The 14,684-nt window shown below is 48.8% G+C and overlaps 1 protein-coding gene across 1 annotated transcript in view; it reads left to right on the forward strand.

Moving 5' to 3' along the window:
* IBTK (inhibitor of Bruton tyrosine kinase) overlaps positions 1-14,684 on the forward strand; it is a 183,793-nt gene that overhangs the window by 96,562 nt on the left and 72,547 nt on the right. The window contains 2 exon segments of the mRNA XM_030188611.1: positions 2,280-2,381; positions 3,899-4,016. Of these exon segments, the coding sequence (XP_030044471.1) occupies positions 2,280-2,381; positions 3,899-4,016 (220 nt within the window).

The raw sequence follows: 14,684 nt of genomic DNA on the forward strand, positions 1-14,684 counted from the left end.
TTAATTGGAGATGCTCTCTGTTGAATAAGAGCTCTGTAGAAATGGGAAATACAACCTCGATCGCTACCTCCATTCATATCACACTCCAGAAGCGTCTCTGCCTCCTTGATTTCTGGAAGAGCTCGCCTAGATTAAAAATCAGTGATCTGGCGATAATGAGATTGATCTTTCTGAGTCAGACCAAATTCCTTCTCTGTGAATGGAAACAACGACCCCTCCACAAGTAATTGACCTAATTGTGACAAACCCCGAACAGCCTAGCCCCGATATTTAGGGTCACTGCAACCCAGCGCAAATTCCTCAGCTATTGTTATAGGGGTAGCCCAAAAATACACTTGCCCAGAGAAACATCGTTTCTGGGTATGTACCCACATTTCCAAAATGAAAGCTGTAAGTGAAGTCACCTTCCCAACTAGTCAAGATCGGGAGGCGGGGCTGGTGGTAGGAAGGCGGGGATAGTGCTGGGAAGACTTATACGGTCTGTGCCAGAGCCGGTGGTGGGAAGCGGGACTGGTGGTTGGGAGGCGGGGATAGTGCTGGGCAGACTTGTATGGTCTGTGCCAGAGCCGGTGGTTGGGAGGCGAGGATAGAGCTGGGCAGACTTATACGGTCTGTGCCAGAGCCAGTGGTTGGGAGGCGGGGATAGTGCTGGGCAGACTTATACGGTCTGTGCCCTGAAGAGCACAGGTACAAATCAAAGTAGGGTATACACAAAAAGTAGCACATATGAGTTATCTTGTTGGGCAGACTGGATGGACCGTGCATGTCTTTTTCTGCCGTCATCTACTATGTTACTATATATGAACAGAGTTCTGTCAGTTGACAGGGTAAAAGTTTGCTTAGTTTTTAAAGGGGCAGCTTTTCAATCAGTGTGCATCTGTTTAATGTGTATAAGTACTTCCATCAGTTTTTAAATTTGACTGAGAAAAAAGTAGGGGCACAAATCATCATCTGCTATTGTAGATATTTTCTTGTTAAAACTTATACACACACTTGTAAACTAGAGGGTGAGGGTGACAAAAGGAAACAAGGGATTTCAGAAAGTCACCCCCAGAATAAACATGATGGCAGAGGGGAAAGGTCATGTAAATATAGAAAAACACCTAAACTTACTAAACACATGGAAAGCAATGAGCACAAATGCTCATAGTCTAAGTAGGACTTGCAAGCCCTGATGTTTGAAGAAAATGTGGATATTGTTGCTATTACAGAGACGTGGTTCAATGATTGGCTCTTGGCGTTAGTAGTTTTACAGAACAGAGTCTTAACAATAGGAAAGAAGAGAAAGAAAGGAAGAATGAATGAAAGAAAGAAAGAAAGATTCTTAGCTGTAAAGAATTAGTTGGAAAGAGGCTGTGGCAAGGATATGAAACTCTCCTGCCAGCCAGACTATTTCAGAGTCTCTTTCAAGGTTGCCAGGTGGAAAATTTTTTTCCCACCCAAACCAGCCTAAATCCAGCCCAAAACCCGCCCAAACTCAAACCCCGCCCCTGACACTCCACCCCCGCGTCATCACCCCGCCCCCGCCGTCATCAACCCCGCCCCTGCCGTCATCGGCCTCGCCTCCCCCGTCATCGGCCCCGCCTCCCCCGTCATCAGCCCCGCCTCCCAAGTCATCGGCCCCGCCTAAAACATCAGTAACCCCGCCCAAAACGTCACTAACCCCGCCCCCGGCGGCTGAAAAACGCGCCCAAAAAACAGCCCAAAAGACCAAAAAGCAGCCCAAAAAACCGCAACCTGCCGCGGGCAAAAATTTCCCGCGGCGGGTCGCGGAAAACCGCCGAATTGGGCGGTAAAACCGCCCACCTGGCAACACTGGTCTCTTTAGATGAGCAGTTACTTATATACCCTTCCCATCACAAAGGGCCACCTCATATATCACCCAATCAGCAGTCCTGCAAGTACATAGGAGACCTGTGATAGGGCCTTAGTGTTCTTGCCACACCTCTGCTCAGTAACAAACAGTTGGGATGTCATTACAACGGGGGGTCTTGTCAGTTTGTTTGTAACAAGACAGTTGGTTGGGATGTTATGGCAATGGTCTTGTCAGTTTGTGGTCAGCCAGAAATTTCTGTCTTGTAACTATCAGTGGAAACTCACAGAAACACAAACAGAAATAAGCAGACCCAAAAGAAAAGGCCAGAAAATTCCAGAACATATGCCAGGATTTCTTCTTGTTTATGTTGAATTCTCTTTAACTCCTGTGTATTCTTATAGGAAATTAATCAAAATAAATATGCTAATCCTTTATAATATTTATATTCACTTTACTTTTTCAGATTCAGAAAATGTGGAATTTGTTTGTAATGTTCTTGTGGTAGCAGATCAACTCCTTATAGCACGACTGAAAGAGATATGTGAAGTAGCAATTACAGAAAAACGTGAGTTTATAAGGACTGTGGGTTTTTTTTTCTTTAAGGTCAAATCATTTAGATTGTAAAGTTACATAAGAATATGAATTAAGTAATCAGAAATTGACATAACTACTTTAACATGTGGACATGTGATAAGACAATGCAAGAGATTATTCCCTTATCCTATATAATAATTCTCACCGCCAACGATCTAATGTGGGACTGCCTGTGTCCATGGCTCCTGGAGTTGCTGAGCTAGGCTCCGTAGCCAGGATGACGTCACTGAGCGTGTTTCCCTACTCCTCCCCCTGCCTGGGAATCAGCTGTCATTGCGCCGCTCCCTGCCACTTTGGATCAAGTGGCAGGGAGCGGTGCATCCAAAAACTACAAGCGCGGCACAACAGAATCCCCCCCCCCCCTCCCCGGCACATCAAACACCCCCTCCTCCCACCTGAAGCACATCAACACCCCCCCCCCCCCCCCCGGCGCATCAAACCCCATCGCCACCTGAAGAAGAGGTGTTTTTGTTTTCTTATTGTCTTTCAAATTGTAATTCCTGATATGCCCAGCCTTCTTGCTGTGTAAATCCCACTGAACTCTGTTGCGTATATTGCAATCCATAAGAAATAAAAGGCTCCTTTTACCAAGCTGCGGTAAGCCCAATGCGGGCTTACCATTCGCTATACAGGAAATATGGCAGAGCTACCATAGCAGCCCGGTGGTACTTCCCACCCCTAGTGTGCCATCATTTCCAGCACTATAAAAGTTTATTTATTTTTGTAGTACCCAACAGCAATTGGGCAGTGCTGCACGTTGCCCGGTTAGTGCGGGAGACCTTACTGCCACTTCAGTGGGTGGCGGTAAGGGCTCCCCCTCCCCCAAAATGGCCACGTGGCAAGTGCTTTACTCTCTGCGCAACCATTTCCTGTAGGAAATTGAGACTTCCCTTTTATCAGCTGCGGTAAAAGGGGGCCTCTGCACATATGAAAAACACGCACAGATGCCAGTGCAGGCCCCCTTTTGCCGCAGCTTGGTTAAAGGGCCCCAAAGTAAAGTAATGGTCAATTTTCAAAACCCATTTACCTGGATAAAAAGGCTATTTGAAGAATGCCTACTTTGCCTTGGATTTATAGTTTTTTGTTTGTTTGTTTTTTTAAACCAGGAAAGTGATCCACATTTTTAAAAAAAATAAAATTATACCTTTTGTTCTACAGTACATGTACTTACGCTCATATCTAGCAGATACATTCCTGGGAGCTGCATTAGCTGAAGTTATTTTAGCACACAATTTTTTATATTTTTTCTGATGAAAATTCAGAAAAAGAACCCTCATAAGAAGAGGTACAAGTCTGCCTGGGTCCTTTTTCTTCAGGCAATTTTCAGAATGAAAGTATGAATGTAATTTCATTGGTCCATAGATCATGAGTGAGAAGTACTCGCAGCAGACTTTGCAGTAGTATAAGCCATTTAAAAATGTCACTCTCTGTGTTTAGCTGGTACAAGGAGAACCTAATAATTGTTTCAATTTACTCTCTCATTTCTAGTGAATTTAAAGAATGGTGCAGAGCTCCTTGAATTTGCAGCAATGTATAATGCTGAACAGTTGAAACTATCATGCTTACAATTTATAGGACTCAACATGGCAGCTTTCCTTGAAGCAAGGTAAGACTGGACAAAGTTGTGCAGGTCCTTAAAAATGTTAAATAAACTTGTCCTGGGGAAGGAAGCAACGAACTGAGGAAAGCACCCCAGGCTGTGACTACAGATTTCACTGGGAGGAAAAGGTGTGATCAGATGTATGTTGGAGAAGGAAACATTTGCAGCCAACCAGGTAGATGGAATTGTTAAGAGTTTGGGAGCTGGGTGGGTTCCAAGAAGGAAAAGAGAAGCTTATTGAGTTTGGAAAGGAAAGAATTGTGGTGAGGTATAAGTGGGGGAAGTGGATGGAAGAGGAGTATTCAGGGATCGAGGACAGGAAGAAAGTGGTGGGTCAGAGAGGGAGAAAAGGAGAGTATTGGAGTCTGAGCAGGAGAGATTAAAGGGGAGAATGCTGAGATCTGGGAGAGAAGGAAGATTGAGAGAGTTGGGCTTCGGTTGTTGAGGGGAGAGGATTATGTATGTCTGAGAATGTGTGTGTGAGAAAGAGAGGAGGGAAGTTACATAATAAACGAGTACAGTCCTGCACAATAGATTAATATATTAGATGACAGTAGACAAGGAACAGTTGGCCCTTACACGAGTTGTCTTTGAGTATAAGAACATAAAAGTAGCCATACTGGGTTAGACCAATGGTCCGTCTAGCCCAGTATCCTGTTTTCCAAACAGTGGCCAAGCCAGGTTACAAGTACCTGGCAGAAACTGAAATCGTAGCAACACTCCATACTACAAATCCCAGGGCAAGCAGTTGCTTCCCATGTCTGTCTCAATAGCAGATTATGGACTTTTCCTCCAGGAATTTGTCCAAACCTTTTTAAACCAGATGTCAAACCTTTTTAAGCCAGATGTCAAGCATACCTAAAGGATAAGCACTCTTTATCTATTTCATTTGTTAACTCTTCTTGGTGTTTTGTTATTCTGAGTAGCTGAACGTGCATCTTGTTGGCAGGGTGCAGAGTTCTTTGTAAAGGGGAACAACAGTGTTCTAAAGGAGAGGTAACAAGTCACTGTTGGAAAAGTAAATCAAAGCAAGAGGGAAAATACTGATATGATTTTGAAAAACAAATTGTCAGAAAGAGTATAAAAGTGGACATCCTGAAAGAGGTAAACATGAACAGTACCTATTACAACTTAAGGAACGGACTTCACAATTGAAATAAAAAATAAACTGATGGTAAAGCAAAGTGACAAGACTTTTCTAGATTTATCAATGAATGAATTGAACATAAGTGGGATTATAGGACTGAGTGAAGGAAATTAATGTTTGGAGGTTAAAAAAACCCAGAAATAATCAAATGAATTCTGTTCATTATGAAAGGTTTGCAGAAGGGCTGCCCGTTATTGGAAGGGGTACATAGAATAGGTTTGTTGTTCTTCTGGAAGAGGGGATTTGTGAAAAATTGCAGAACTTTATTAAACGCGCCATAGTGCGTCCACACCTTAAGTATTGTGTTCTGTTCTGGTCGCCATATCTCAACAAAGATATAGTGGAATTAAAAAAAGGTTCAAAGAAGAGTTACTAAAATGATAAAGGGGATCGAACTCCTTTTGTATGAGGAAAGGCTAAAGAGGTTAGGGCTGTTCAGTTTGGGAAAGAGACATCCAAAGAGATAAGACAAAAACATTGATTCTTATCCAGTCCCCATAAGCCATTATTAAGATGGACTTGTGGAAAATCCACTGTTTATTTCTAGGATAAGCAGCATAAAATGTATTGTACTGTTTTGGGATCTTGCCAGGTACTTGTAACCTGGATTGGCCACTGTTGGAAACAGGATACTGGGGTTGATGGACCTTCAGTCTGTCCCAGAATGTTGACACTTGTGTAACTAAAACATAAGAATAGCCATACTGGGTCAGACCAATGGTCCATCTAGCCCAGTATCCTGTTTCCAACAGTGGCCAAGCCAGGTCACAAGTACCTGGCAGAAACCCAAATAGTGGCAACATTCCATGCTACCAATCCCCAGGGCAAGCAGTAGCTTCCCCATATCTGTCTCAATAGAAAGTTGTCCAAACCTTTTCTAAACTCAGAAACTCTAACCACTGTTCATACATCCTCCAGCAAAGAGTTCCAGAGCTTAACTATTCATTGAGTGAAAAAATGTTTCCTCTTATTTGTTTTAAAAGTATTTCCATTTAACTTCCTTGAGTGTTCCCTAGTTTTTGCACATTTTGAAGGAGTAAAACATTGATTCCCTTCTACTCGTTCTACACATCTCAGGATTTTGTAGACCTCAATCATATCTCCCCTCATCCATATCTTTTCCAAGCTGAAGAGCCCTAACCTCTTTAGCTATTCCTCATATGAGAAGAGTTCCATCCCCTTTATCATTTTGATTGCTCTTCATTGAACCTTTTCTAATTCCACTATGGACACAATTCTTTCTATTACTGATCCATCAATGAACTGAAACTCATCCATTTTACCTCTAAATCCTCCAGCTCCTCCAGCTTATCCATCCTCACATAATTTACCCTCCTATCCAATTGATCCATCTTATTCTCTAATAAAGCAGCATAGCTGTTCATATCCGGCCCCAAACACTCCCCCTCAGCCCTATAACCATGCATTAAAAACTTCAGTGTCTGATATAACTCACAAGGCCTATTTAAGGCATCATACACCCTCTTTTTATAATATTCATTCTGCTATCATTCACAGAGATTAAGATACTGCACAAGATGCAACTTATAGCTCTCCAAGTCATTCACAGCATTAGATTTCCGCCACCATCTCTCCGCCTGTCATAATTCCCTTCGAACCTGCTTCACAGGTTCAGTCCGCCACAAACAAGGCTTATAATTTGCTGTTTTAACCACTGTTTTCATAGGGGCAGCCTCATCCAAAGCTAATAATAAAGTCCTATTCCAAATCTCTACCACCTCATCAGCAGAATGATCCTCAACAATATCCAACATAGGTATCCATATTTCTCCGAGGACAAGCAGGCTGCTTGTTCTCACGACTGGGTGACGTCCGCGGCAGCCCCCACCAACCGGAAAGAAGCTTCGCGGGACGGTCGGCACGCAGGGCACGCCCACCGCGCATGCGCGGCCGTCTTCCCGCCCGTGCGCGACCGCTCCCGCCAGTTCCTTTTTTTCCGCGACTGGAGAGAGTTGTGCTTTTGCCACTCTCTCTGTTTTCAGCCGCCGGATTTTTCGACCGCGTTTACGCGGATCGTCGCTTCGCTTCGGATTACCGTTCGGTTTTCCCTTTTCTTGTTTGTTAAAAAAAAAAAAAAAACAACAACAAATCTGCGCGTGTGGAGCACGCGCTCCCCTTTTCCCTCGCTTCTAGCGGGGACGCCACGTTGCGGCCTAGTGGTCGCTCGGTCGTTTATTTTTTCGTGGTGTGATTTTAGCCACCATTGACGACTTTGACTTCGCCGACGCGATTTTTCCGTCGATGTCCTCGAAGGTCCCGAGTGGATTTAAAAAGTGTGGTCGCTGCGGCCGGCCGATCTTGCAGACCGACACCCACGCTTGGTGCCTCCAGTGCCTCGGGCCGGAGCACAATCTCAAGTCGTGTGCTTTGTGTCTCGGTCTCCGGAAACGGACTCAGGTTGCGAGGCAAGTTCTGCGGGACCGTCTTTTTGGAACTTGCGCCGGCCCCTCGACGTCGACGGCATCGGTATCGAAGGCCGGTTCTTCGGTACCGGTATCGATGCCCGAGACATCGGCACCGATGGCAGCGACCCCAGGAGAACAGGTCCCGTCGGCCCGCCGGTGAGAGTGGGGTTGAGAGGCCGCGCGGGCAGTCGGCCCCGGTCACTCCCTCAGCTCGTGAGCCACGGGACCGAACCCTGTCTGACCCGGTACCTCGAGATCGAGGGGGATCGACCTCCTCCTCCTCCATGCCCTCCGGCGCCGGTGACGTGCATCGAAAAAAGGACAAGAAGCGTCGTCACCGGGCGCCCTCGGTGCATCCCGAAGAGGAGTCGACGCCGAAGCGTCATCGTCGAGAGGAGAGGTCCCCGTCGGTTGTGGAGGTACCGACGCGTCGGGGTTCCGGCACCTCGGTGCCGTCTCCTGGCTCCCAGCAGCTTCCGGCACCGACACCCTTACCGGCCCCACCGCCTTTCCCGGCAGCGGGCCTGGACGAGTGCCTCAGAGCCATCCTTCCGGGGATCCTGGAAGGGCTGATGCACCAGGGCCGATGACTGTGGCGCCGGCGAGCTCTAGCCCGCCGCCGGGGCCGTCGACACCGCCGCCGCTTGCGGTGCCGGTCTCGACTGCCACGCAGGTGGAGTCCCCGTCGACGTCGATGGAGGGAGCTCCGTCCCCGCCGGCGCGGGAGTCCACCACTCGACGACACCGAGACCTTGGTGCCTCGACGTCGAGCCGGGCCCGGTACCGGACTCAGCTACATGAGCTAATGTCCGATACCGAGGATGAGGACTCGTGGGGGGAAGAGGAGGACCCGAGATATTTCTCCTCGGAGGAGTCTACGGGCCTTCCCTCGGACCCCACGCCTTCACCGGAGAGGAAGCTCTCGCCTCCTGAGAGTCTCTCCTTTGCCTCCTTTGTGCGGGATATGTCTATCAGCATTCCCTTCCCCGTGGTCTCTGTGGAAGAGCCGAGGGCCGAGATGCTCGAGGTCCTCGACTATCCATCACCACCTAGAGAGTCCTCCACGGTGCCGCTGCACAATGTCCTGAAGGAGACGCTGCTTCGGAACTGGGTGCGACCATTAACTAACCCCACCATTCCCAAGAAAGCAGAGTCCCAGTACAGGATCCACTCTGACCCGGAGCTCATGCGGCCCCAATTGCCCCATGACTCGGCGGTCGTGGATTCTGCTCTCAAGAGGGCACGGAGTTCGAGGGATACCGCCTCGGCGCCCCCGGGGCGGGAGTCTCGCACTCTGGACTCGTTTGGGAGGAAGGCCTACCAATCCTCCATGCTCGTGACCCGCATCCAGTCATACCTGCTCTATATGAGCATACACATGCGGACCAATGTGCAACAGCTGGCGGACCTGGTCGATAAGCTCCCGCCGGAGCAGTCCAGGCCTTATCAGGAGGTGGTCAGGCAGCTGAAGGCTTGCAGAAAGTTCCTGTCCAGGGGTATTTTTGACACCTGTGACGTGGCGTCTCGTGCTGCGGCCCAAGGTATAGTGATGCGCAGGCTCTCAGGGCTGCGTGCCTCTGACCTGGACAACCGCACCCAGCAGAGACTGGCTGACGTCCCTTGCCGGGGGGATAACATTTTTGGTGAGAAGGTCGAGCAGATGGTGGACCAACTGCACCAGCGGGAAACCGCTCTCGACAAGCTCTCCCACCGGGCGCCTTCAGCATCCGCCCCCACAGGTGGGCGTTTTTCCCGGGCCCGGCAGGCTGCACCCTATTCTTTTGCGAAGCGTAGGTACAACCAGCCGGCCCGAAGGCCTCGTCAGGCACAGGGACAGCCCCAGCGCGCTCGTTCTCGTCAACAGCGTGCGCCTAAGCAGCCCCCTGCGCCTCCACAGCAAAAGCCGGGGACGGGCTTTTGACTGGATCCACGGGAACATAGCCGCCCTACAAGTGTCAGTACCGGACGATCTGCCGGTCGGAGGGAGGTTAAAATTTTTTCACCAAAGGTGGCCTCTCATAACCTCCGACCAGTGGGTTCTCCAAATAGTGCGGTGCGGATACGCCCTGAATTTGGCCTCCCTGCCTCCAAATTGTCCTCCGGGAGCTCAGTCTTTCAGCTCCCATCACAAGCAGGTACTTGCAGAGGAACTCTCCGCCCTTCTCAGCGCCAATGCGGTCGAGCCCGTACCACCCGGGCAGGAAGGGCAGGGATTCTATTCCAGGTACTTCCTTGTGGAAAAGAAAACAGGGGGGATGCGTCCCATCCTAGACCTGAGAGGCCTGACCAAATTCCTGGTCAAAGAAAAGTTCAGGATGCTTTCCTTGGGCACCCTTCTGCCAATGATTCAGAAAAACGATTGGCTATGTTCCCTGGATTTAAAGGACGCATATACTCACATACCGATACTGCCAGCTCACAGACAGTATCTCAGATTCCGCCTGGGCGCACGCCACTTTCAGTATTGTGTGCTGCCCTTTGGGCTCGCCTCTGCCCCACGAGTGTTTACAAAGTGTCTCGTGGTGGTTGCGGCCTACCTACGCAAGCTGGGAGTGCACGTGTTCCCATATCTCGACGATTGGCTGGTCAAGAACACCTCGGAGGCAGGAGCCCTCCGGTCCATGCAGTGCACTATTCAACTTCTGGAGCTGCTGGGGTTTGTGATAAATTACCCAAAGTCCCATCTCCAGCCAACTCAATCTCTGGAATTCATAGGAGCGCTGCTGAATTCCCAGACGGCTCAGGCCTACCTTCCCGAAGCGAGGGCCACCAATCTCTTGGCCCTGGCTTCGCAGACCAGAGCGTCTCAGCAGATCACAGCTCGGCAGATGTTGAGACTTCTGGGTCATATGGCCTCCACAGTTCATGTGACTCCCATGGCTCGTCTTCACATGAGATCTGCTCAATGGACCCTAGCTTCCCAGTGGTTCCAAGCTACCGGGAATCTAGAAGATGTCATCCGGCTCTCCACCAGTTGCCGCACTTCACTGCTCTGGTGGACCATCCGGACCAATTTGACCCTGGGACGTCCATTCCAAATTCCGCAGCCCACGAAAGTGCTGACGACGGATGCATCTCGCCTGGGGTGGGGAGCCCATGTCGATGGGCTTCACACCCAGGGTCTGTGGTCCCTCCAGGAAAAGGATCTGCAGATCAACCTCCTGGAGCTCCGAGCGATCTGGAACGCACTGAAGGCTTTCAGAGATCGGCTGTCCTGCCAAATTATCCAAATTCGGACGGACAATCAGGTTGCAATGTATTACGTCAACAAGCAGGGGGGCACCGGATCTCGCCCCCTGTGCCAGGAGGCCGTCGGGATGTGGCGTTGGGCGTGTCGGTTCGGCATGCTCCTCCAAGCCACGTACCTGGCAGGCGTAAACAACAGTCTGGCCGACAGACTGAGCAGAGTCATGCAACCGCACGAGTGGTCGCTCCATGCCAGAGTGGTACGCAAGATCTTCCGAGCGTGGGGCACCCCCTCGGTGGACCTTTTCGCCTCTCAGACCAACCACAAGCTGCCTCTGTTCTGTTCCAGACTTCAGGCACACGGCAGGCTAGCGTCGGATGCCTTTCTCCTCCATTGGGGGACCGGCCTCCTGTATGCTTATCCTCCCATACCTTTGGTGGGGAAGACCTTACTGAAGCTCAAGCAAGACCGCGGCACCATGATTCTGATCACGCCTTTTTGGCCCCGTCAGATCTGGTTCCCTCTTCTTCTGGAGTTGTCCTCCGAAGAACCGTGGAGATTGGAGTGTTTTCCGACTCTCATTTCGCAGAACGACGGAGCGTTGCTGCACCCCAACCTTCAGTCTCTGGCTCTCACGGCCTGGATGTTGAGGGCGTAGACTTCACTGCGTTGGGTCTGTCTGAGGGTGTCTCCCGGGTCTTACTTGCCTCTAGGAAGGATTCCACTAAAAAGAGTTACTTTTTCAAGTGGAGGAGGTTTGTCGTGTGGTGTGAGAGCAAGGCCCTAGAACCTCGTTCTTGCCCTGCACAGAACCTGCTTGAATACCTTCTGCACTTATCAGAGTCTGGCCTCAAGACCAACTCAGTAAGGAATCACCTTAGTGCGATTAGTGCTTACCATTATCGTGTGGAAGGTAAAGCCATCTCTGGAGAGCCTTTAGTCGTTCGATTCATGAGAGGCTTGCTTTTGTCAAAGCCCCCCACCAAGCCTCCTACTGTGTCATGGGATCTCAACGTCGTCCTCACCCAGCTGATGAAACCTCCTTTCGAGCCACTGAATACCTGCCATCTGAAGTACTTGACCTGGAAGGTCATTTTCTTGGTGGCAGTCACTTCAGCTCGTAGGGTCAGTGAGCTTCAAGCCCTGGTAGCTCATGCTCCATATACCAAATTTCATCACAACAGAGTAGTGCTCCGCACCCACCCAAAGTTCCTGCCGAAGGTGGTGTCGGAGTTCCATCTTAACCAGTCAATTGTCTTGCCAACATTCTTCCCCAGGCCGCATACCCGCCCTGCTGAACGTCAGTTGCACACATTGGACTGCAAGAGAGCATTGGCTTTCTACTTGGAGCGGACACAGCCCAACAGACAGTCCGCCCAACTGTTTATTTCTTTCGACCCTAACAGGCTAGGGGTCGCTGTCGGGAAACGCACCATCTCCAATTGGCTAGCAGATTGCATTTCCTTCACTTACGCCCAGGCTGGGCTGACTCTTGAGGGTCATGTCACGGCTCATAGTGTCAGAGCCATGGCAGCGTCGGTGGCCCACTTGAAGTCAGCCACTATTGAAGAGATCTGCAAGGCTGCGACGTGGTCATCTGTCCACACATTCACATCTCATTACTGCCTCCAGCAGGATACCCGACGCGACAGTCGGTTCGGGCAGTCGGTGCTGCAGAATCTGTTTGGGGTGTAAATCCAACTCCACCCTCCAGGACCCGAATTTATTCTGGTCAGGCTGCACTCTCAGTTAGTTGTTCTTCGTAGGTCAATTTCTGTTGTACCCTCGCCGTTGCGAGGTTCAATTGACCTGGGTTCTTGTTTTGAGTGAGCCTGAGAGCTAGGGATACCCCAGTCGTGAGAACAAGCAGCCTGCTTGTCCTCGGAGAAAGGGTATGATACATACCTGTAGCAGTTGTTCTCCGAGGACAGCAGGCTGATTGTTCTCACCTACCCTCCCTCCTCCCCTTTGGAGTTGTGTGTTTCATCTTTTGCTAGTTATTCAACTGGCGGGAGCGGTCGCGCACGGGCGGGAAGACGGCCGCGCATGCGCGGTGGGCGTGCCCTGCGTGCCGACCGTCCCGCGAAGCTTCTTTCCGGTTGGTGGGGGCTGCCGCGGACGTCACCCAGTCGTGAGAACAATCAGCCTGCTGTCCTCGGAGAACAACTGCTACAGGTATGTATCATACCCTTTCCCCTAGTAAGTCAACATCAACTGGAGCATGGACCTGAATTTTTTCCTTCTTTACGAAAACCTCCACCTTTGAAGATGCAAAATGTAGAGCAAAATAAATTAAATAATGATCTGACCATGACACTGTGGAGCTCATTTTCGAAAGAGAAAAATGTCTAAAAAGTGGCATAAAGCAGCATTTGGACATTTTTCTCACAAAAACATCCAAATCAATATTTTCAAAACCAATTTTTAGACGTTTTTCTATGAAGTCTGTCAGAAGTGCATTCAAAACACAAGGGGGCATGTCGGGGGTGTGTTAAGGGCGGGATTTGGGTGTTCCTAAGACTTGGACGTTTTACAGCCATAATGGAACAAAACTGTCCAGGACTAAAACTAAAACGTTTTGAGCTAGACCTGTTTTTATAATGAATAAGGCACAAAAGGGTGCCTTAAATGATCAGATGACCACTGGAGGGAATGAGGTATGACCCCCCCACCTCCCCCCTAGTGGTCACTGACCCCCTCCCACCCCCAAGTATGTGAATAAAAATATGACTTCCCAGCCTCTATGAAAGCCTCAGATTTTAGAGCCAGGTCTATTAGAGCAGCATGCAGGTCCCTGGAGTAGTGTAGTAGTCAGTGCAGTGTACCATAGCTACCTGTCATATTTGTGGTAGAAACTGTGAGCCCTCCAAAACTCACCAGAAACCCACTGTACCCACATATAGGTGTCTCCTTCACCCATAAGGGCTACTGTAGTGGTGTACAGTTGGGGGTACTGGGTTTGGGGGGGGGGGGGTTGGGGGGCTCAGACAAAATAAGGGTGCAATGGTGAGATGTTTATCTGGGAACATGTTTTTGAAGTCCACTGCAGTGTCCCGTAAGGTGCCCGATTTATCTCTTGGAATGTCCGGGAGACCAGTCTACTAAAAATGCTGGCTCCTCCTACATCCCAATGACTTGATTTTGTGTGTTTTTCACTTGGACATTTTTTTTTTTTTTTTTAATGGAGCAAGAACAAAATGTCCAAATGACAAAACCATGTTTTAAACAGTATTTTCAGAAAAAAAAGATGTTTTTCTTTTTTGAAAATGGCCTTTTTTCCTATACAGATTTTGGACATCATATCAAAAATGCCCCTCCATACGTTCAACTGGCGACTGACATAAAGCCCTCTCCAAGCCCTGCAATAAAAATACCAAATCCAACACTTGCTTAGCACAATGTGTTGCCCCAGATACCAACTGCGTCAAATTCAGTACTGACAAAGAATGATCCCTTTGTAAAAGCATATCCCCTACTGGGTCAAATGGAATATTATAATCTCCCAACAAACAAACACTATCAAAATCAGACACCTGACTTAAGAAAACTTCTACCAGTGAGGAACAATCATCACTCATCATACCAGGTGGACAATACAACACAGCAAGCACCATATAATCATTGTTAACTAGCAAAACTCCCCAAAATCAGAAACATTCACACACACCACCTTAAAATTAAAAACAAATTGTAAAAAAACACCATCACACACCCTCTTCACTTTCTATAATGACAAGCTCACTTCTACTTAAAACCCTCAGGACAACAGTGCCTTGCAACCACCAAATCAGACTTCAACAACTATGACTCAGTCACACAAAGACTGTCATAACCCTCATCATCCAACAAATTATTCACCACCATGACCTTATTCTTAACAGACCTTGCATTAATCAATATTCACAACCTCGCCC

The sequence above is a fragment of the Microcaecilia unicolor genome, unplaced genomic scaffold (assembly GCF_901765095.1).
Source record: "Microcaecilia unicolor unplaced genomic scaffold, aMicUni1.1, whole genome shotgun sequence".
Taxonomy (NCBI): domain Eukaryota; kingdom Metazoa; phylum Chordata; class Amphibia; order Gymnophiona; family Siphonopidae; genus Microcaecilia; species Microcaecilia unicolor.